The sequence below is a fragment of the Lampetra planeri genome, chromosome 23, assembly GCF_965212315.1.
Source record: "Lampetra planeri chromosome 23, kcLamPlan1.2.h2, whole genome shotgun sequence".
Lineage (NCBI taxonomy): Eukaryota > Metazoa > Chordata > Hyperoartia > Petromyzontiformes > Petromyzontidae > Lampetra > Lampetra planeri.
In genome coordinates this window covers 1,296,435-1,317,651 of record NC_136129.1, presented here as the reverse complement: position 1 = coordinate 1,317,651, position 21,217 = coordinate 1,296,435, and the positions used below count along the sequence as shown (strand labels likewise).

Here is a 21,217-nt window from a genome sequence, read left to right as displayed (position 1 = left end):
CAGCCATTATTTTGGCACGCAATTTCCATACTGCCGATCACGTAGGATCACACATCCTAGGGGTAGTGCCTTGTGCGGATAATCCCTGCTTCCAAGAGAGCCGAGCAGCATTCCAGAGAACGTCGAGCTGAAAGTGTAGCCCCCCCCCCAACTCCCGGTGTGCTGCGACGAGGTTTTCTGGTCACAACAACGAGGTTGTTGTCACGTCTTTAGGGGGGGTGGTGGTAATCAAGCTGCTGCTGCGACGTCGCCACCGTCACCTGGAGAGACCCCTCCGCTGTGGTGGGACGCGGCCGCACCGTGGTGCCCGCTCACCGCCGCCGCCACCAAGGGGAGTTCACCGTGACCCCGGACGGTGACCTCTCACATCGGGTGGGGTGTGTGCCGCGTGCGCTTTTACAGCAGGCCTGGCGCGGAAGGTGGCCCGGCGCGACTCGCTGGCCGCCAAGCTGCGGAACCGGCCCAGCAAGGAGGAGCTGGAGAGGAAGAACATCTTGCCGCGGCAGTCGTCGGTCGAGCGGCAGGAGCAGCGGCAGCAGATCGGCACGAAGCTGTCGCGGTACGGAAACGCCGCACGCTCACGCACTCACACAAAGACAAGATTCTACCCCTCCACCGTTAGGGTGAGTGCTGTTAGCAAAGCACCGACGAAGGCTGTCGCGGTGCAGTTTGCCAAAAATGCAGTTGGCATCAAGACGGCAATTACCGCCCCCCCCCCCCCAATACTGGGAAACCTTGGCAGGACGCTTCTGAAGAAGAGTCGTGAGACTCGGTTGGGGCTTTCTTGGGTCACGATAATTATTGCCACGGACGAATGTGCTCGTATTCTCCGAGTGCTCTCTTTGGCGAGCTAGGAGTGCAGGACGAGTTGGGGGGGGGGGGGGTGTCCCGCACGTGGCGTGAGCTGTAAGCAGCGCCGGCGCCACGGGAATTGGCGGACCGTTTCTTGCGGATTATATCGGCGTTTACGACGGCGCGCGGGGGGGGTGGCTCGTCCGCAGGGTCCGGGGGGCGTGGTGGCCGGGGTCCAACCTTGTTGGGTAAACTCCCTCCGGGTGCTGACGGGGCACAGACCCCGCTGGCAGCGAGCGTGACGGGGAATGTGTTCACCCTCCTATTCAAGGGCGTCCTCCTTCATCTCCACTGCACGCGCGCGCTATCAGGATTTGCGTTTGATTACGCTGCTCAAACGGCTCAACATTGTGTAACACGGAAAGCACATCACAAAACGCGCGCGCGTAATATTCGCTGGCGGGGAGAGGAAAGGTCGTCATTGACGCTCACGCAACCTCTCTTTGCAAAGAGGTCTGGGGTGCGAACGCGATTGTACGCAGCGCACGTGCAGGGCTACGTGGATCGGTACTAGCAGCGTGATCGCTACACATTTAGTTTGTGGACGATTTGCACTTGAAAGAATATGTGGCATGAAATGCCTGTGAAAATTGTAATGGAGTTAGGAGCCGTCCATCTGCCCGTGTTGGGGAATGCAAACCACAGAGTCATTTTTGAGGAATTACGCCGTGAGCATTTACGGGCGTTTGTTAGATGTGTATGAAATGTTTAGACCGAGGCCCTGACTCAGCGATTCGCACTTTTGTTGCACCGCTGAGACGCCACCTCCTCGCTGGTTAACCCCTTGCTAGTGGTGATGCACACATCGGCCAGCCAATTTCTGCACCAACATAACGCAACGTGAAGGAAAAATGCAAACATGTTTGTAGACAATGTGAAGCGTGTATGAAAAGTATAAATGAGTAATTGCAATTTTAATATTGATACTCTATTTTAATAAATTAAATCACGACGTTTCAGAGGCAACACAAGCCTCCGTCTTCAGATGGAATCGTCACAGCAAAATTACTGCCTCCGAAACGTCGTGATTAATTTTTTTTTTACCTACTTGACTTTACCGAAAAAACCAAAGAGTATGAATCCTTGCAGTCACGATAACTTCAAATCTAGAATTTAATATTGACGTTGAATTTTCATCATCATCAACCGTGGTCAATCTGCTGCTGAATGCCTTCCCGTGCCTTGGCCTTCTCATGGTGTGTTGATTGTATTTGTAGTAACATCCCAATGAACGTCTCCAGCTCCTACGTCGTTTCGCAGATTCGTCATCGCTTTGTTATTTGTGTCACCTTTTCTCCGCACGCTCACGTCGCTGACGCCATCGTCCGCCCCCCTCTCTCGTTGTCCGTCGCCTCTCAGCCTTCGCCTCCACCACCAACCACTACTACTACCCTGTACATCGCTTCGATTGACGTCGATTCGATCATCGTCGTCGCACCTTTCAGGAACGCATCCCCTACGTAAAGCGAGGGTGTTGCTGCATTTAATTCATGAGCAGCCTTGCAACATTATATAGCGCGGATCTCCGGTCGCCTCTTGTTACGCGAGCTCATTTCTTTGCTCCGTCTCCTGCTTGTGCCCTCCTGTGGCTGCTGTTCCATCGCCGGTCTTTGTCCATGAGCCATCATCCAGGGCGTTCAGCAGCGACGCCTGCCCCAAGCCCACACTTTGTTGAAGTCGAAACGACGCTTCGGATTTACAACTGCTTCCCTGACCCACATTGCTGCCATCCTAATCCGCCCTCAATACGCGCCCCAAGCAGCGCTACGTATTTTGCTGTGTCTCTCCAACAATCATGGTGGCGATATGGTGGCTTGGAGATGTTCACTACCTCGCCTGGTATACAGGATGTTGTGCGTTTGAACCCGACCCTGACGCCTGCTGTATATTTGTAGTTTGCGCGTCTCTCTCCCCATGGTCACGTGGATTTGACTCCAGGCCCTTCAGTTTTTCCCTCCACATTTAGATACATGCATTTAGAGTACTTGGCTGCTATATATTTCTACGTGATAAGCCACTTCGTTGGGCTATCATTTGTGATAGCCAGATCACTTCTGGAAAAGAGATAGGTAGCTCAGCGGGGCCTTACCTGGTAAAGTAAAAATAGTTTAGTTTTAATCATTGCGTTTTGTGTAGTTCCGCACGACGATCGTTTCGCTCGTGTTTGTCTTGAGCCCAACATTGCAGCGATCTCTGTGTAACCCATCGTCACAGCTGGTTGTTGTTTTTGTTATGACAGCTGCACCAGTGGTTGAGTTCTGATTTGGAATTTCCCCGATTTCTGGAAAAACAAGTGGGTCGGTTCGCATCATCAGTTTCTTTCAAGTGCCATCGGAGTTTTAAGTGTTCAGTTACACTGAATGCTTTGAGTTGAACTATAATCGCAGTAATATTATTCATAGCTTACAGTTTATGCAGCGTTCTTCGTGCAAACTGTGCCCAAAACTCTCAACGTCACAAGGCCCGAGGCCTGGAGCCACAAAAAATTACTTGAAAATTATATAATTCGACATGAGTTGTTGACAATCATGACGATAGTGTTATATCTAGAGCAGTATTAATCAGCCTACGTTAACTGCCATGCAATATCGCATTCGGTGGTTCATGTGTTAATAATTCATGATAAAATAAACTCGTAAACCTTTAAAATATTCCAAAGGTCTGCAGCGCTCTGCAGCTGCATGAAGAAAGAGCCTCTTTGAACTTTGCCTCTGATGGGTGATGCAGACTCCTCCCCAACTTCACACGAATTAAAAATCCGCTCGTGCACGTGCACCACGTCATCATCACCGTCAGCCACTATCTATCTACCGCTGGATGAAGGCCTCAACAACGCTGCCTTTGCCGCTTTCATTCGGACAGGAAGAAGACAATATGTTAACTATAATATAAAGATAAAAAATGTTGGTTCACGTTATTTCAGAGCACACGTTCTGTTGTCCTTTCTCCGCCTAAACGAATCCGGTAGGGAACTGCGATGAGAACTGGATTAAAGCCACTGTTCGAGTTGCCCAGCGATCGGTGTTCTGACGGCCTGGCACACATCTTAGATGCGCAGGGAAATCGTGGATGTCTGGTGTGTCAACCGATGTTCATGTACTAAACAGGAATTCCAACAACTCCCACGCTGATGCACGAGTATGACACGCTCGGCAACCCGGCAGCTGCTGTGGGTGGATGTCGTGTTCTCCTACAGGAATGTAATTTTCTCCACGAATCGCGAAGGGAGGTTCCTGACGCTCGAGGGTTAATGTTTTTTCTGCTTTTGCCGTGCATGAATCGTCGGTGCTATTTTTGGCAAAGGAGGCTATTTACGGCGCGGCTCGTGCAGAGTGCCGAGGCTGCGGCAATCGAGCCGGCTGCGATGATTAAACGGCAAGAATAGGCACGCTCGGCAGAGTGAGCCCGCCTGCCGTTCCCTGGGGCTCACGTGGTCCTAATGGGCTCGCGCTTTGTATGCGGAGGAGAGTGCCCGTGGGTGTGATGCCGAGGTCAGTGTGTTTGTGGGCTCCACGCTCTGTGGACGGCACCTTGAGACACTCTTGTGTCTGAAGACCCCCCAGTTGCGACGTAACTTAGCAGCCAATTTGTATCGCAGTGTTCACGTGCTCCGATCACAAGAGGCGACTCAATGCAACAGATTCTCGATTATCCGCGTGCGGTTCATCCGATTGGCGGATGAACCGCGCGCCTGAGATTTTGACAGATTAAAAACGCATTGAATTTTCCCGGAAGCCCAAATTAATCATCTAAAAACAGTTATGCATTCTTATTCTTGTAAATGTTTAGTACAAGCCACCTGATTAAACCGATTAAATATGTGCTCCGGTTAATCCAAAATCTACATGATGGCCTCTACAGTACAGTAGTTGCATATCTTCACAACAATGGGCAGAGTTTGATTGATGTTGATTGGCGTGGCTCAGCTATCATCCACTTAGTGGGCTGAGTCTTCTGCGTGGAAAGTGTTATCGTTAGTCATTCTAAATCGAAAGAGTAACAATCGAAATCGTCTGCGGAAAATGGATATTTTTGGGTTATCCGCGATTTCTAATTATCCGCGGCCGTCCTCCCCGTCATCAGCGTGGTTAATCGAGAGTGCACTGCATATATTTCTGTACGTTCATAATTTTTTGTTTCCATCCATCGGCATCATTCCCTCTCAGCTACAACCTGCTTCTCTGCGCAACCCCCGTCTGTCGTTCACCACAATTTTGACAGCCTCAAACGTGTTCTGTTATTTGCAGACTTACAGGAGGCCCACGGATGGTTCCCATGAATAGTTTCACGGTCCCCTTTGCACGTGTTATGATATGCGTCATCAAGGCTGCCCTGCCCGTAAGGTTCCCTATTCATTCGTGACGACGACAACAACAACAACAACGAACCAGGCCCACTGTGAGGCCATTCTTTCGCGTGAGGCCCATGGCAGTTTGCCGGTTCCGCAGCTCGGCGGCCCTCCAAGCCGCGCCTCTCCAGGCAGCGCCGTGAACCCCGACCTCAAATTTAGAATCGACACGCGTTTCGAGTATTTGGCTGCTATAAATTTCCACATGATAAGCCACTTCGTTGAGCGATCATTTCTGGCCAGCTCACATCTGAAAAAGAGCTACATAGCTCAGTGGACCTTACCTGGTCAAATAAAAACAGGAAATTTCTCAGTGCCTTCAAGGAAGGTTAAAATCACGTGTGAAGTTCGGTGGAAATCCACGTTGTTCCACTCTGTTCGCCAGCGTACTTACTGATCCGTTTTAGATTCTAGGATGGTGACAGCCGTACGTGGCAAGACCCACCTGTTATTAGTTCCTTCCCTCGACGAGATGAATTGTCTTCTTGGTTCTTTTGGTAAAGTCACGTAGAATGGAAATAATAGAAAATAATAAAAATAAAACATAATAAAATAATTCTCACGACAGGTCTGTCTTTCTGACAGACCTGTTCTTCACCTGAGGACGGCTGCTTGCGTTGTGGCCGAAACGTCGTGAGAATAATTTTATTATGTTTTATTTGTATTATTTTATTATTTCCATTCTACGTGACTTTACCGAAAGAACCAAGAAGATGAATCCCTGCAGTCACGAAAGCTTTAAATCGAGATGAATTGTGCGATGGATTTAAGTCAGTCGTCTGCGAACGAGTGCCCACAACGTAGGTCTTGGGTTGTGTTGAGATTTTTCACCGTGGGAAAAAAAGGTAAAGCACCCTCGGCATGTGCTCACGCTTGTACGCAAAAAATACAAAGATCCCCCGTGTAGCCTTAACAGACTGTTGGGTCAAGTGCTGTTAGCGAGTACCTATGAAGGCCGGAACGGTACATGAGGGGGTGGGTGGCCAGCACCACGCCCGACCGCCTTTGTCTCCCCATTGGCGATGTTTACACACCACACCAGGTACTTTTGAGGCTGAGTTCACTTAGGAGAGGCCCTGGACTGGTTCAAATCATTGTCACCAATGTTGGCCGTGAGCGGGAATCGAAATCGGTTCCACTGGGTTCGTAGCGCAGAGCGCTAACTGCTACACCACCGCAACACGACAACAACATCACCACGGCGCTTGTGCCAGGCTAAATGTACTTTAAGGCCACGGGAAGTGTTGAACGCCTGCTGGCAGGAGGTCACGGGACAGACCCAGGTGCCATGGGTTGACTGACTGAGCTGACTGGCCGATGCAACACACACACACACAAGCACCACCAAATGTCCCTTTGGCCTACGACGTTCACTTTCCTCGGTGGTAAATCACTGCCACGCCGACCCCCCCCCCCCCATGTAGCAGGGTGGCTGCCCCCCCTTTCCGCCCGACAGAAAGCCGGAGCCGGGTCTGCTGCGGATACTGCACGCACACAAGCGTGCGATTATGCGGGGAAAAAAACACATCTCCAACACAGATGAAACACGAAACAGGGACATCCCACGAATCCATCTCTTTAATGCGATCAAAGCTAGCCACGGCATGATGGGAATATCCCACTGGTAACAGGCGTTGCCTATGACAAATCACCCAGAATGCAGAATGTTGATTTTGAAAATGAAGCAAGAATGCAGCCTGGATATTTCTGAGATGGTCGCAACCACTCATAACAGGCGTTACAGGCTGCATGGCTACACTGTGTGAAAGCAGAGAGCATTGCAGCAGCATACATTGCTGGACTGTTCTACGCTCCCACAGCTATTTTCCCCGGCCTCACCAGTCCGCACGGACCCGTGACGTACGTCCAATCCACCCTCACGACCGGCACGGCTTGGGGAGGTCGTAATCCAGCAGTGGATGTATAGAGCTATCACTGTGCGTGCTCAGTGATAACACGCTCCTGCTCCTGCGCAGAAGACTCGGCCCACTAAGTGGATAATAGTAGAGCCACGCCAATCAACATCAATCAAACTCTGCCCACCATTGTTTGGATCTGGCAACTCCTGTACTGTACAGGCGATCACGTGGATTTCGGATTAACCGGAGTAACATATTTGTTCGTTTTACGCACCTGACTTGTAAATAAACATCTCCAAGAATAGTAACGTAGAACTGTTTGTAGATTTTGAATTTGGGCTCAAGGGAAAATCCATGAGTGATTGATTTATGTCAAAATCTCAGGTGCGCGGTTAATCCGCAAATCGGATAAACTGCACGCATATAATCGCGAGTCTGCTGTACGTAGGAGAGGTTTTTGTTTTAGCATATTCGCAGGCTTCTGCGCAGGCCTGGCTTCCCACCCTCTCGGATGGAGGGCCAGTTAACCTGCTGTGTTGGGGAGGGGGCAGCGTCACAGAGATTTAGTTCTAGGAGAGTGACCTTGGGTGGCCCATGGACATTTGGTGGTGCTCATGCGAGTGTCCGGTTCAGGGTGAGCACCTGAAAGTTGAGTCGGTGTGTCGTCGTTTCTCCTGCAGTGGTGAGAAACCTAACTAAGTAGGTAAGGCCCACTGAGCTATATAGTTTTTCAGAAGCGACCTGGCCATCACAAATGATAGTTCGACGAAGTGGCGTATCACGGTGGAAATGTATAACAGCCAAAAACGCGTGATGTTGATCCTAAATGTGTAGGGAAAAACCGGAAGACCCGGAGAAAAAATCCAGGGGGAGAGAAACGTGCAAACTCCAAATATACAGGCGCCAGGGTCGGGATCGAACCCGTGACCTCCGGTGTACCAAGCGAGGTAGTTAACATCTCACCCACACCAATAATCATGGCGGGCTACCAGATTCAACCCACGAGCGTGCTACCGCCCGGGCCGTGCCACTGCCCCAAAAATATCCACAGGTTAGACCACCACATCCAATCCCCAGATGCAATTACCATTTGGATGGGTCGTTATACATTTTCCACACAGAGAGCGAGGAAATCAATGGGGGCTTTAACGAAAGGGTGAGCAATGCACGCTTGCTCGTTTAAAAGCGCACACTAATGAAGATGAATAACACGCAGAGATGTGTGACACACACGCACCGCTGTGTCCGAGTGCCGGGGCGCCGTGAAATACACGTAGAGGAGCAGGAGGAAGAACCACGCTGAGCCACGCTCGCCTCGCACAAGCCTGTCGGTGCGGGCCACTGTCAGCCGTCACCTGTAATGGCCTCGGTTGTGAGCGGGCGGCGTGGTGAGCACCAACGCACGCCCTGCCTCGTTCGCCTCGAGCACGTTGGTCACGTTTGGAGCAAAGCGACCGCCACGGGGCTTGCTCGATTCAGGCTGAATCGACCCTGACCGTCATCACGATTAAGGCCGGGAACTTAGGCCGGGTTGCGGACTCAACGCTCCTTAGTCAAAGGGCATAAACTGGCTGGCCATCGAACAAAGACGGTGACCGCATTGTGCAGCCAGCAGCACCTGCTGAGACCTTAGGTTGGTATCAACACCGTCACCCAAAACGAAATTATTTTGTCACTGGGTGCCAGGGGGGTCTATGCTGCTGAGCCCAGATTATATTACTCTTTGGTTCTTTCGGTAAAGTCACGTAGGTAGAAAAAATAAAATAAATTAAATCACGACGTTTCGGGCGCAACACAAGCATCCGTCATCAGGTGGGACAACCACAGCAAGAAACAATTGCTGAAGTGGGCGAAAGGGCTGCCGTGACAAGTTGCTATGTAGGTAAGAGAGGGGGGAGGAGCAAGGGAGGAGAGATAGAGAGGGGGGGTGTGGGGCTGGGGGAGGGAAGCACTGCGAGAGCATTTAGGGGACGTTGCAGAAGTGATGGGGGGGGGGAAGTGGGCGGGGCTGGGAGTGAGAGGCAGCCCTTTCGCCCACTTGCTGTGGTTGTCCCACCTAATGACAGACGCTTGTGTTGTGCCCGAAACGTCGTGATTTAATGTATTACATTTTTTATACTTACGTGACTTTACCGAAAGAACCAAAGAGTATAGATCCCTGCAGTCACGGAAACTTCAAATCCGAATTATATTGCCCAGTGGGCTGGTGCTGGAATTTGCCAAATTGCACACTGGGCCCTGCTCAAACATCAACTTCTATCGGCCAGTGGCTCGTGCAGGAATGCCCTCTGGAGTCACGCACGCAAGGGATTCCAGACTTATACACAAACTCATCTGGGCGGTGGCGGTGGCTACGCACGCCTTTGATCCAGCATTGTGGAGGCAGCGAGGGTTGGCGGATCGTCCGGAACGCTTATTGGAAAGGCACTGGAGAAATGCACTTTTTAATCATCTAGTTTGAAAACTCATTCCTTTCTAATTGCTTTTTGTGTTTAGTTTGTTGACCTTCCCCCGCACCTACGATTAGCACGGATGGCAGCGTACGGTACGAAAGAAGTTCAACATAAATCCTGGCAGTAATCTGGATTATGATCAGGAATTCAACCCGAGTTGGAAATATTGTTGTGCAGTGGACTCACTGGGCAGCACACCGACAGCTCCCTTCAACACCGACATGAGTGCCGGGAGGTTCCTGCAGGAATCGTACTCGATTTAACAACGCAATGCGCATCAAACCAGAACACTGAAGCTGGCACCATTCCTCTGGCTCCCTGTTCTGGTGAACATTCTACCACCAAAAATCTGCAGAGACGTGCAAACTAAAAGTGAGTTTACACGTTTTATTGCCAGCGACAACCACCAACAACTATCATCAACCAAGACCTGAACGATGTTCCTCACCGCCGACTCAAATCGCGATCCCATCCCTTCTGGGATCGTGCTGCTGTCACCATCCTAGATTCTAAGACAGATCTGTAAGCACGCTGGCGAACAGAGTGCAACAACGTGGATTTCCCCTGAACATCACACGTGATTTTAACATTCCTTGAAGGTACTAAGAAATGCACTTTTTTTTATTTGACCAGGCAAGGCCCACTGAGCAATGTAGCTCTTTTTCAGAAGCGGGCTGGTCAGAAGTTATAGCTCAACGAAGTGGCTTATCGCGTGGAAATGTATAGCAGCCAAATATTTTAAACGCGTGTTGATTCTAAATATGGAGGAAGAAAAACGGAGGACTCGGCAGGATTCCGACAGGGCTCGTGTGTATCAATGTCGTAATATAGTGGCGATCATAATACAATCGGCAGTTGAACCGCCATTGAAATGAACGAGCAATCAAAGGGAATGGGCTGTTAAGGGGATGCCGTTAATTGAAATGGATATCACTGCGTCGACGTTAAAGTGAACGGGGTCATTTGACAGCCCAAGGACTGACCGATGGAACCCAATTAATCCCACTGGGAAAACGGGAATCAGAATTGGAATGGGATGGAGATTCCATCAGCGATTCCTCGCTCACTAAAATGTCGCGAGGGAAATTCCTGGGTCCAATTCACATCAATGGGATTCTAATGGCGATCTTTTAGTTAAGCATGAATTCTCAGATTACAATTCAGAAACTAAACTTTCTCTTTTAACAGGTAAGGCCCACTGAGCTTCTTTAATTCGATATCAGAAGCGACCTGGTGAAAAATAATAGCTCAACAAAGTGGCTTATCATGTGGAAGTGTCTTGCAGCCAAATACTCTAAATGCATGTTTCTAAATGTGGAGGGAAAATCCAGAATACCAAGAGAAAAATCCACACGATCACGCGGAGAGAGAGAGACATGTAAACTCCAAATATACAGCGGGCGTCAAAATCGAACCCAAGACCTCCTGCGTACCGGGCGGCGTAGCTAACATCTCGCTACCACGGCGCCCTATTCTTAATCTCTCACATGCGTTCCTTGAATCGTGCATGTACAATTTTACATGCATTACAATGTGTGCAAATAGTTTGACTTGCTAATGTTGCAATTTGGGCTAATAGAGTGATCAAAACCTGTGCACAAAAGGAACGCGGGAGAAAGCGATGCAACAGAGGTGAGTATTTAGAAAATAAAAATAACCGACTCCTGAATTGCAAACCGTAAACCATATTTATTTTAAATGTAATACCACCTCCACTCAAGGGGGTATGAAAACATCGCACACTAAAATAAAATGCAAAGACAATTAAATAATGTTTAAGTAAAAGCCATGAGAAAATCGTGAGTCTTGCACTCCCCCCTCAACACACCGAGGCCCTGTAGCGTGCCGGATCACCGCCGGCAAGGCATTCCAGATCCTTGGGGGGCAGCGCTTGAGAAGACCCAACCTCCCCAGCATTGAGCGCAAGAGCCGAGGCTGGGAGGGTAGTAGGGTCCTTCTCTGAAGAGCGAAGAGTATAAATTAAATCACGACTGTGAATCGTTGCAGTTCAGCGGTGCGTTGGATGCGTGAACCGTTGCGTCCCTACGCAAATCGTTCCACGACGAATCCCCCAACGCCCGTTGGGAATCGCAGTTTGTTTTCAGGAATTTAATTGCGATTTGTGAGCTCCGGAGAGTGGGAATCGCCCGACGCCGATAGGACAGTACAGCGATCGCGCTGATCAATCATCGGTGCTTTCCCCGGTTTCTAATGTCATCGTCATAAATTGCTGCTTCTAGGCGCGCTAATAACCTTCAGCGGATATCAGAGGTCAATATTATCTCCTGGCAGTTGTGCAGAATGAGAAACCAGTCTTGCCCAAGTTCCACAATTGCCATCGTGTGTGTGACGGTGATGACGATGACAATCCCCTGTTATCTACTGCACGGTGGGGACCACTTAAAAATAGCTTGCAGCATTTATCAGCATAAACAGTCAACGCACATTGAGGGAGAGCACAATTTATACTGTGATTTATCGCGACAGGAAATTGCATGCCTGAGCGTTTGCGTGTCCGTGTATTGTGTACGGGTGGAGCGGTGGTGCGGTGGTCAGTGCATTGCACTACAAACCTGGCGACCCGAGTTCGATTCCCGTTCATGACCAACATCAGTCACGATTATTTGAACCGGTCTTGGGCCTCCCCTAGCTCGACTCAGCCTCAAACAAGCACCTGGTGTGGTGTGTAAACATCGCCACTGGGGAGACAAAGGCGGTTTGACATGGTGTACCGTGCAGGCCTTCATAGGTGCTCGCTAACAGCACTTGTCCCAACAGTCTGACCTGAATTTGATTCCTGGCTGTGGCTATAATCAGTAGAGAATATTTAAACCGGTCCTGAATTGAGTGCCCGGGTGCGCTGTGTGAATATCACTACTGGAGAGACAAAGGCGGCTGAGCCTGGTGCTACTAGCTGCACCATCCCATTGTGCACTGTGATAGCCTTAATAGGTGCTCGCTAACATCAACGGTCTGTGTAGGCCATAGGGGAATATCTCCCTTGGAATTTGCATCACCTATTTATGTAGCATCAGCAAATAATTTGCAAAATCGCACATTCGCTGATAAAATTCGCCGTGTTCTCCGGATAGTGTTCGGAGCGCGAGCGTGCACCGTAGTGACGAGATGTTAACTACCTCGCCCGGTATACAGGAGGTCGTGGGTTCGATCCCGTCCCTGACGCCTGCTGCTGCCGCTGCTGTATATTTGAAGGGTGCACGTTCTCCGCTTGTTTACCCCTCCACATTTAGGATCAACATCACGCGTTCAGAGTGTTTGGCTGCCGCTGTAAATGTCCACGCGACAAACCGCTTCGTTGAGCTATCATTGGTGGTGCCGAGGTCGCTTCTGTAAAGAACATTGGCACATAGCTCAGTGGGTCTTACATGGTAAAAAATAGTTTAAAATAGCACAAAAATGCTAAAAATAGCAGTCGGTCTTTGTGCCCAGTGGAGGAATTTCGGATTCTTACAAAGGGCTCGCCGCTACGCTGTTCCGCGCACGAACGGCGGTGCAGGGATTTCCGCGCGGTGTGAGGGAGCGTCTCATTGCGTATGCAGCACGCCACCTCTGAACGTGTCGTACCGCAGAGCCAAAAATAGCATCGGCTTCCCCCGCCTACGAATCTCCCGCGTCCCCCCCCCCGCCCGCGCCCGCCGTGCGTGGGAGGACGCGCGATGTCTATAAATTGCCACCGCCACGCAGGGCACTCTCGATCGCGATAGCGCAAAGGGGAAGTCCTCGTCTGCTCATGCAGAGCCCTCCTCTGACGACAAATACCTCTGCGTGAAGCCGCTGCGTTTGCGTACATTTTGTACTTGGTGAAAGGATTCCTGGGCCCGTTTTTTCGTTTGTCGGCGAGCCTGTCCGAGGAGCGGCGTCTCGCTGATTCTCGTCGCTCGCGAGTCGAGTTCGGTGAAGTCTCGATCGGAGTCGGTCTTGGAAGCGAGCCACCGCCTCCCTCATCATCGATTGGGATCTCGCGCAGCGTCAGGCGGCGGAGAAGCGGGTTAACTGTGCCGCCAGGGCTCGCACGGCTCCTCGTGAATTTAATCAAGGAGCGGCGAGAGGAAAAACATTTATTTTACTTTTTTTTTTTGGCCAACAAAGAGAAAGATAGAAGCTGCGTTGTCAGTGGCGGTAGTCGAGGCGGAGGAGGAGGAGCAGAGAGCGGAGCACGTGGAGAGAGCGAGCGAAAATGGTGCACAGCGTCATCTACGTTCTGTTCCGCAGGAGGCTCACCCAGCGGCCGTCCGCGGAGGAGCTCGAGCAGCGCAACATCCTGAAGCGTGAGTGTGGCACGCGGCGCACCTCACACGCGCCTCACACACACACACACGCGCACACTCGCGCACGCACGCAGCTAGATCACAGCCTCACACACACACACGTGCCTCGCACGCACCTCACACGCGCCTCACACACACACACACATGCACGCCGCTAGAGCACAGCCTCACACACATACGCCTCACACACACGCCTCACACACACACACACGCCTCACTCACGCGCCGCGAGATCACAGCCTCACGCGCCGCGCACGCCAACACCGGGGTGGCGGCAGCGGCAGCAGCAGCAGCGCGCTGGTGACACTCGCCGCGCCTCGCAGCAAGAAGCACCGGGGTTCGATTCCCAACTCGAGTGCCTTTCTGCGTGTAGTCTGGGTGTTCCTCTCTTCCCCGTGCTCTGCATGCACTTGCTCCCGGTTCTCCGGTTTCCTTCCAGAGATAAACACAAACACACAATGTAACTGGCACTAGCCAAACATCCCAATGCCGAAACATCAATCTGAATTTTAACAGGATGATTTTAAAATGTTAAATGGAGGACAGTTTTCCATACAGGGGGCCTCGGTTTTAAGAAAGGTGCCTTAAAAAAATGTCAACTTTGATTGGTAATTTGCGATTGCATACAGCAGCAGCATTGCTGCCTCCTGCAATATACGTGGCAGGACCCTCCTGGAAAGAGTGTTGAGACTCCGCGAGGATTTCCTGGGTAAACGGCCATCATAGACATATATATAATACCATGCCAGATGGGTGTGCGTTTCTCATGAAGCATAAATGTGAAGAATTTACATTTTACAAATGAATCAATAATTAGCATCAATCAATAACAATCATAATTAATAACAACAATTAATACTATTAATTAAATTAGTGCGATTTTTTATTAAATGTAATTTAATTAATAATAACGTAATTAATGATAATTACTTCTCTCCTCCTGAATCTTTGGCCTGGTACGTCCATGTGTAGAGTACACACACAGCCCTCCTCTGCTGGATGATATTGGGCCTACACCATGCGGGTTGTAGGGGTTGCTTGACCATACTTCTCCATGCTGGTCAGCGTGGTTGGCGAGCACATGGCCACAGTTTGAGTTCAGTGTGCAGTGCGGTTATTCCGAGTGGTTGGAGAGATGTTAACTACCTCACCTGGTATACAAGAGGTCGTGGGTTGATGTGTGTCTCTCCCCGTGGTCGCGTGGATTTTTCTCCGGGTCCTCCTGTTTTACCCTCCACGTTTAGAATCAACGTGCATTTGCGAGTATTTGGCTCCTATACATTTCCACATGATAAGCCACCTGTAGCTACATCGCTTCTCAAAAAGAGCTACATAGCTCAGTGGGCCTTACCTGGTAAAATAAGAATAGTTCAAACTTTTAGTTTTAATAGTTTTGAAGTGAGGGCTAAACCATGAGCGTTGCAAACCGAAATGCGTGCGTGGGTGCGTGCGTGTACCTGCTCGGACGTTCATGGATCCCGTGTTGCCGCCACTTTGATTGCAGAGCGGAACACCGATGAGGAGCGAGATGAGAAGAGGGAGATCAAGCAGAGGCTCTCGAGAAAGGTGGGAAGAGATTTCCTTACGAGCCTCGGACATTTACCCCAACCACCCCGTCCCTCCCTCGCCCATCGCCCGTTGTTTTCCCCTCCCCCATGGGCACACCGCTCCCAATCGTTACCCCTTACCGCTGTGGAGCACCGAGCCCGGACATCATCGGTAACAATGGCAACAGGATAACGATCACCTGTCGCCATTGTTACGTTATCGGTAGCAATGGCAACGGAATAACGATCACCTGTTACCATTGTTACATCATCGGTAACAATGGCAACGGGTTAACGTCACCTGTCACCATTGTTACGTTATCGATAACAATGGCAATGGGATAACGTCACCTGTCGCCATTGTTACATTATTGGTAACAATGGTAACGGGTTAACGTCACCTGTCGCCATTGTTACGTTATCGATAACAATGGCAACGGGATAACGTCACCTGTCGCCATTGTTACATCATCGGTAACAATGTCAACAGGATAACGTCACCTGTCACTATTGTTACGTTATCGGTAACAATGGCAATGGGTTAACGTCACCTGTCGCCATTGTTACATTATTGGTAACAATGGCAACGGGATAACGTCACCTGGCGCCATTGTTACGTTATCAGATCGTTACCTGGCCTAACCCAAAAACTATGATGAACCACGGCACTGTGCTGCGACGACCTTACACGTTAACCCGTGCAGACGTCCGCCTTGTGCGTTGCACCTCTGTAATGGTTGTGTGCGCGCAACACAGCGACGCGACTAACCCAAGTAACCCCGTGCCCTCCTGCCCGCCCCCCCCCGGCACCTGTCAGCTGAGTCAAAGGCCGACGGTGGAGGAGCTCCGAGAGAAGAGGATTCTGATCCGCTTCAACGACTACGTGGAGGTGTCGGACGCGCAGGACTACGACCGGCGGGCAGACAAGCCCTGGACCCGGCTCACGGCCGCGGACAAAGTGAGTCCTGATTGTGCGGGAGTTCGCGGACCGGCTGAGGATGGGCAGCCCAAAGCAGGGGGGAAGCGGGTGCTTGCAGCGTGGCTATAAAGCTTGCGCCGCAAACGTCAGGAATGACCTGGGTTCGACTCCCCACTCGTGCGACTTTCTGCGTGGAGTCTGTGTTCTCCCTCTCTCTCTCCCCATGTTCTGCGCGGGCTTTCCTCGGGGTTCTCCGGTTTCCTCTCGTGGCTAAAATTGTGCAATGCCGTTGTCGCTGGCCAAACATCCCAACGTAGCGGGGACCCTCCTGAAAATCAGCCTACGGATTCTTTCACGAGTGATTAGGCGATTATTATCATCAGCTGACATTCCAGCAAACACTCTGTAACAGCTACAGATCTCCGTGGTGTGGGAGATGTGGCCTTTTGTTTCGTGCTCTCTGATCTGAGCCAGCCGAAGGTCGTTGGGCCACCTTCAGCGGCAAGATGGGCGTCCCTGCGTTGCACCTGGCAGTGGGCACAACGCGCTGAGCCCGAGGTCCAGTGATGTGGAGAAAAGAAATGCCATCGTGGTGATTCTGCGTTGGCAGCGGGTGAACAAGCAAAAAAAACAACTAAAAATTGCGTTCCGTTTACGTGACAAACTTTAATAATTGGCTGTGTCAGGTGGTGGTGGGTTTAACGCCACATTTATATTTATGTAATCTAACCCAAAAAAACCTATATTATGGATAATATTGGTCGCGAAAGCCCTATTACGTGTTAAACCAACAAAAAAAACTCAAAACATTTGCCAAGAGCACAGTGGCCTGAATGGAAAAGTACGTAACAGGCGATATTTTGGGCCATTGGCCCGACTTCATATCACATAGAGAGGCCAGAGAAACTGAATAACGATAAGATGTTGAGACTGCAACTTGTTTACATCATGGGGCCTGATTAGAATTACATATTGAAAATGTCCCCTGTAAAATGTCGGTTAAATAGGCGTACGAAGAGTTACCTGTTAGTAGCTATCGAGTTACAGTCAAACGACTAAAAAATATGTCCTTCCAATTTTATGAAGCCACAGGAGCTAAGCGCTTTTAAATGATATAAATTGACAACTCGTTTCTTTAGAACTGCTTCTTGTGTTCAGTTTATTGTCCTTCTCCCGCACCTCCAATTAGCACGCTTGGCTACGTACGGAGTGCGAACGAAGTTCAACGTACACACGGCAATGATCCACAGTGTTTTCAACCGAGGTGGAAATTATTCACGTGCCAGCTTTGTCCGTCTGTCTCTCTGAAAAGCAAAGTCTTGTGTAGAGACATGAAGACGATCCAACGTGAATGAAACTACAGTACAGCATAAAGTTGTTTTCCCTGTTCGGGGCCTTACATAATAATAGGGAACCGGTAGCATTGATCAAAGAGTTTCTCAAAACTTGGACGCAACACTCAGCGCTAAGAGAAAACTCACACTCTCCCCGCACTCACACTAGCCCGATGACGTCATACCCCGTGGTGCCACACCCTGCAACGTCTTTGGACGTCGCCCGCCGTACGAAGTCGTCTCGCGTGGGCTCCGGGCGTGCCGACACTGTCGACAATTGAGTCGACAGTGGACTCCCGATTAATCCGCGTGTGGTTTAACCGATTTGCGGATTGACCACGCGCCTGAGATTTTGACAACTTAATAACTTGTGGATTTTCCCTCGAGCCCAAATTAATCACGTAAAAATAGTTATACATTGTTCTTGGAAATGTTTATTGCAGGTCACATGCTTAAACTGAACAAATTGTGCTCCGGTTAACCCAAAATCCACGTGATCGCCTCTACAGTGCAGTAGTTGGCAGATCTTTACAATAGTCGGGCGAAGTTTGATTGATGTTGATTGGCGTGGCTCTGCTATCATCCACTAAGTGGGCCGAGTCTTCTGTGCGGGAGCAGGAAAGTGTTGTTATTATTACTGAGCACGAGCATCGATCGGTTGACCGTTCGTTTTTGGCGGAGAGATCCGCGGAAAAAGGATATTTTTGGATTATCCGTGATTTTGAATCCTCCAAGGCAATCTTCTCCCCGTCATTAGCACCAATTAAATCTGTACTTCCTCGGGCAAGTGCGCGTCGGGAAGCTTCAACGGAATCCATGCACGAGCGTGATTCTTCATCCCGGCTTTAACGACTGCTTGACTCTTGCGCTCGCAGGCAGCAATACGGAAGGAGCTGAACGAATACAAGAGCCGGGAGATGGAAGTCCACGAGCACAGCAAGCACCTCACACGGTAGAGCCGCACGTCCATCCCCCCCCTCCACAGTGTGCGCGTGAAGGGAGCGGCGGCACAGCGGTTTCGGCGCGCTGCGCTACGAACCCCCCGGCTACCCGAGTTTCGCTCAAGGCCAACATCGGCGATGATTATCAGAACCGGTGCTGGGCTTCCCCTAGGTCGACTCGGCCTCAAATGAGGACCTGGTGCAGTGTGTGAACATCAGCACTGGGGAGACAAAGGTAGCCATGGGCGTGGTGCTATTCTGATATTTAACGTGAACTGTTGTGCTTTATTTGACGACTGCAACACGACTGCATGCAGCCGAGGTTGACAGGTTAACCCGCACGCCTCTTCAGAGAGTTATGAGCGATAATTGCTGGGACGTTGACGCGATATTGAACCTCGAATTCCTCCGGCAGACTGAAATCAGATTCAGAATCCGTAATCGTCCTGGAGAAATCCGATGAGATATGAAGTGCAAAGTATCGGAAAGGGACGGTTAGCAAATCACAAAAATTATATAAATAAAATATATGAATCCTTCTTGGTTCTTTCGGTAAAGTCACGTAGAAGGGAAATAATAAAATAATAAAAATAAAACATTATAAAATACAATTCTCACGACGTTTCGGCCACAACACAAGCAGCCGTCCTCAGGTGAAGAACAGGTCTGTCGGAAAGATACATACAGATGCTGTCTTTCCGACAGACCTGTTCTTCACCTGAGGACGGCTGCTTGCATTGTGGCCGAAACGTTGTGAGAATTGTATTTTATTATGTTTTATTTTTATCATTTTATTATTTCCCTTCTACGTGACTTTACCGAAAGAACCAAGAAGATGAATCCCTGCAGTCACGAAAGCTTTAAATAGAAAAATATATGAAGCAACAAGAACAGTCCCAGACCACAGCAAGGCAACACACAGTTGCCCCTCAATGAAATTGCACGTTAAAATGAAACTATCGATACTACGCGGGGTAAGGATGAAAGCTACAAATCACATTGGCAAATCCAGTTGTATTCGGCACTAATCTTCTGCTTCAGGATATTTTTCGAAGGAAGATTTACCATGTTAAGGGAGGACGCAAGGTCGTTCCAAAACTTTGGTGCTGCAACGGCAAAGGCTTTGTCATCGCTTTCAAGTCTGGTTTTTGGGATAGTTAAAAAGCAATTAGGGGTGGACGCTTTAGGTGTCTTGGCCTTGACAATGGGGTTAACGAATGAGCTAAAGTATTGCGCAGATTTGCCAATGAGGATGTTTACGGATGGACATGGCCCCGGTGTAGTTTTCTTCTCGCGTAAAGTGACGTGAGATTGGATTGAAAGTGAACCCTGAAAGTCACCGCTAGCTCCGACTTTCCTAGATCCTCTGAGAATTGCTCCATCCACAACGCACACCTGCCGTGGCATCGTTTACCGGTGCGCGTCTTTAGCTGGGGGTCACGCGGGGTTCGTTGCCGGCAAAGCACCCTGCTTAGGCCTCGGCCACAACATTCCGGAACGCTTCTCTGGGAATTATTTTTTGGCGCTCCTTCTCACCTTACTTTACCCTATTATTTTTAAGAACAGTTAATAGTATTATAGGAATATAGGGCACAATAATATAGGATTGTTATGGATAGGCGGTACCTTTTTTAACAACACGTTAATAGGATTGTACGACTATAGGGCACAGTAATATAGGGTTTTTATGGATAGGGGAGACCATGTACTCTAGTGGTAGTGGTAGTGCCTTACGCCGTTAATATGTAGAAACGTTCTGGAGAATAGCAAGGTGAGAAGTGGAGCCCTGGCAAAGCAGTTCCCTGAACACGGAGAGCAAGAGTTTTGAGACATTAATCCTGCACTGTGCAAGTGGCTGGGGTCAGACTGTGATTGTATTCGCATGCCCGCTGAGGTGTGTGGCAGAGTTCACTTCACGGCCGTTTGCTTCCCCGAGTGGAACATTGTGGGTGCATACGTGCAATCCGTTTAACTGCGTATGCATTCACTGTATCCACGCATCGTGTTCAAGTTAGTAACAGTTGAATGCATGATTAAATGTGTGTCTTTCTGAATGTGTATTCATTCATCAGTGACGGCTACAGATTAAGCGAGTTGATACAAGTCCAAAGCTCACCTCTGCTGATGTGATGGTTTCAGTTTTTTTTAAAGGGGGTTTGTTTGTATCTGTTGGCGATCGTGCGCTCACTAAACTGCCAACGTGTCTTTCCTTCGTGCAGGTTCCACCGGCCATAATCGCCGTTCGCCGCCATACTCCTGGCCGGAATTCTGTTTCTCTCTTCTCTGCGGACCCCAACCTGGTGTCCACAGGCAGCCTCACAAGTGCCTGATGAAGAATGAGGAGTTTTTCTTCTAAAGGGTGGGCCAAGCCTTCTGGCACGGAGCGAGCGAGACGTCTCAAACGCAACGCACGGGAAAAGCTTCCAATTTACGATTTAGAAACTTTGAACTCTTGCGGGGGAAAAAGAAGAATAAGAGAAAAAAACACCGAGCAAACACCGGTGGCAGCTTTCGCTAAAATCTGTGAACGTCGCCAAAGTCTCTTTGATCGGCGGAGAGAAATCGCTTTGGGATCCTCCTTCTCATTGTGGCGCTGGTGGCTGCCGCACAGCCTCGCGAGGAGCCGGGGAGAGGACGTTTGAGTTTATTTCTCCTTGACGGCGGCGGTTTCAGTA

General features: G+C 49.8%; 1 protein-coding gene across 1 annotated transcript in view; it reads left to right on the top strand.

Annotated features, from left to right (window-relative positions):
• LOC144726512 (phosphatase and actin regulator 1-like) overlaps positions 1-20,898 on the top strand; it is a 92,201-nt gene extending 71,303 nt beyond the window's left edge. Inside the window, 6 exon segments of the mRNA XM_078605308.1 lie at positions 403-559; positions 13,746-13,801; positions 15,306-15,367; positions 16,166-16,306; positions 18,477-18,553; positions 20,853-20,898. Of these exon segments, the coding sequence (XP_078461434.1) occupies positions 403-559; positions 13,746-13,801; positions 15,306-15,367; positions 16,166-16,306; positions 18,477-18,553; positions 20,853-20,898 (539 nt within the window).
• Positions 20,899-21,217: the final 319 nt, after the last annotated feature.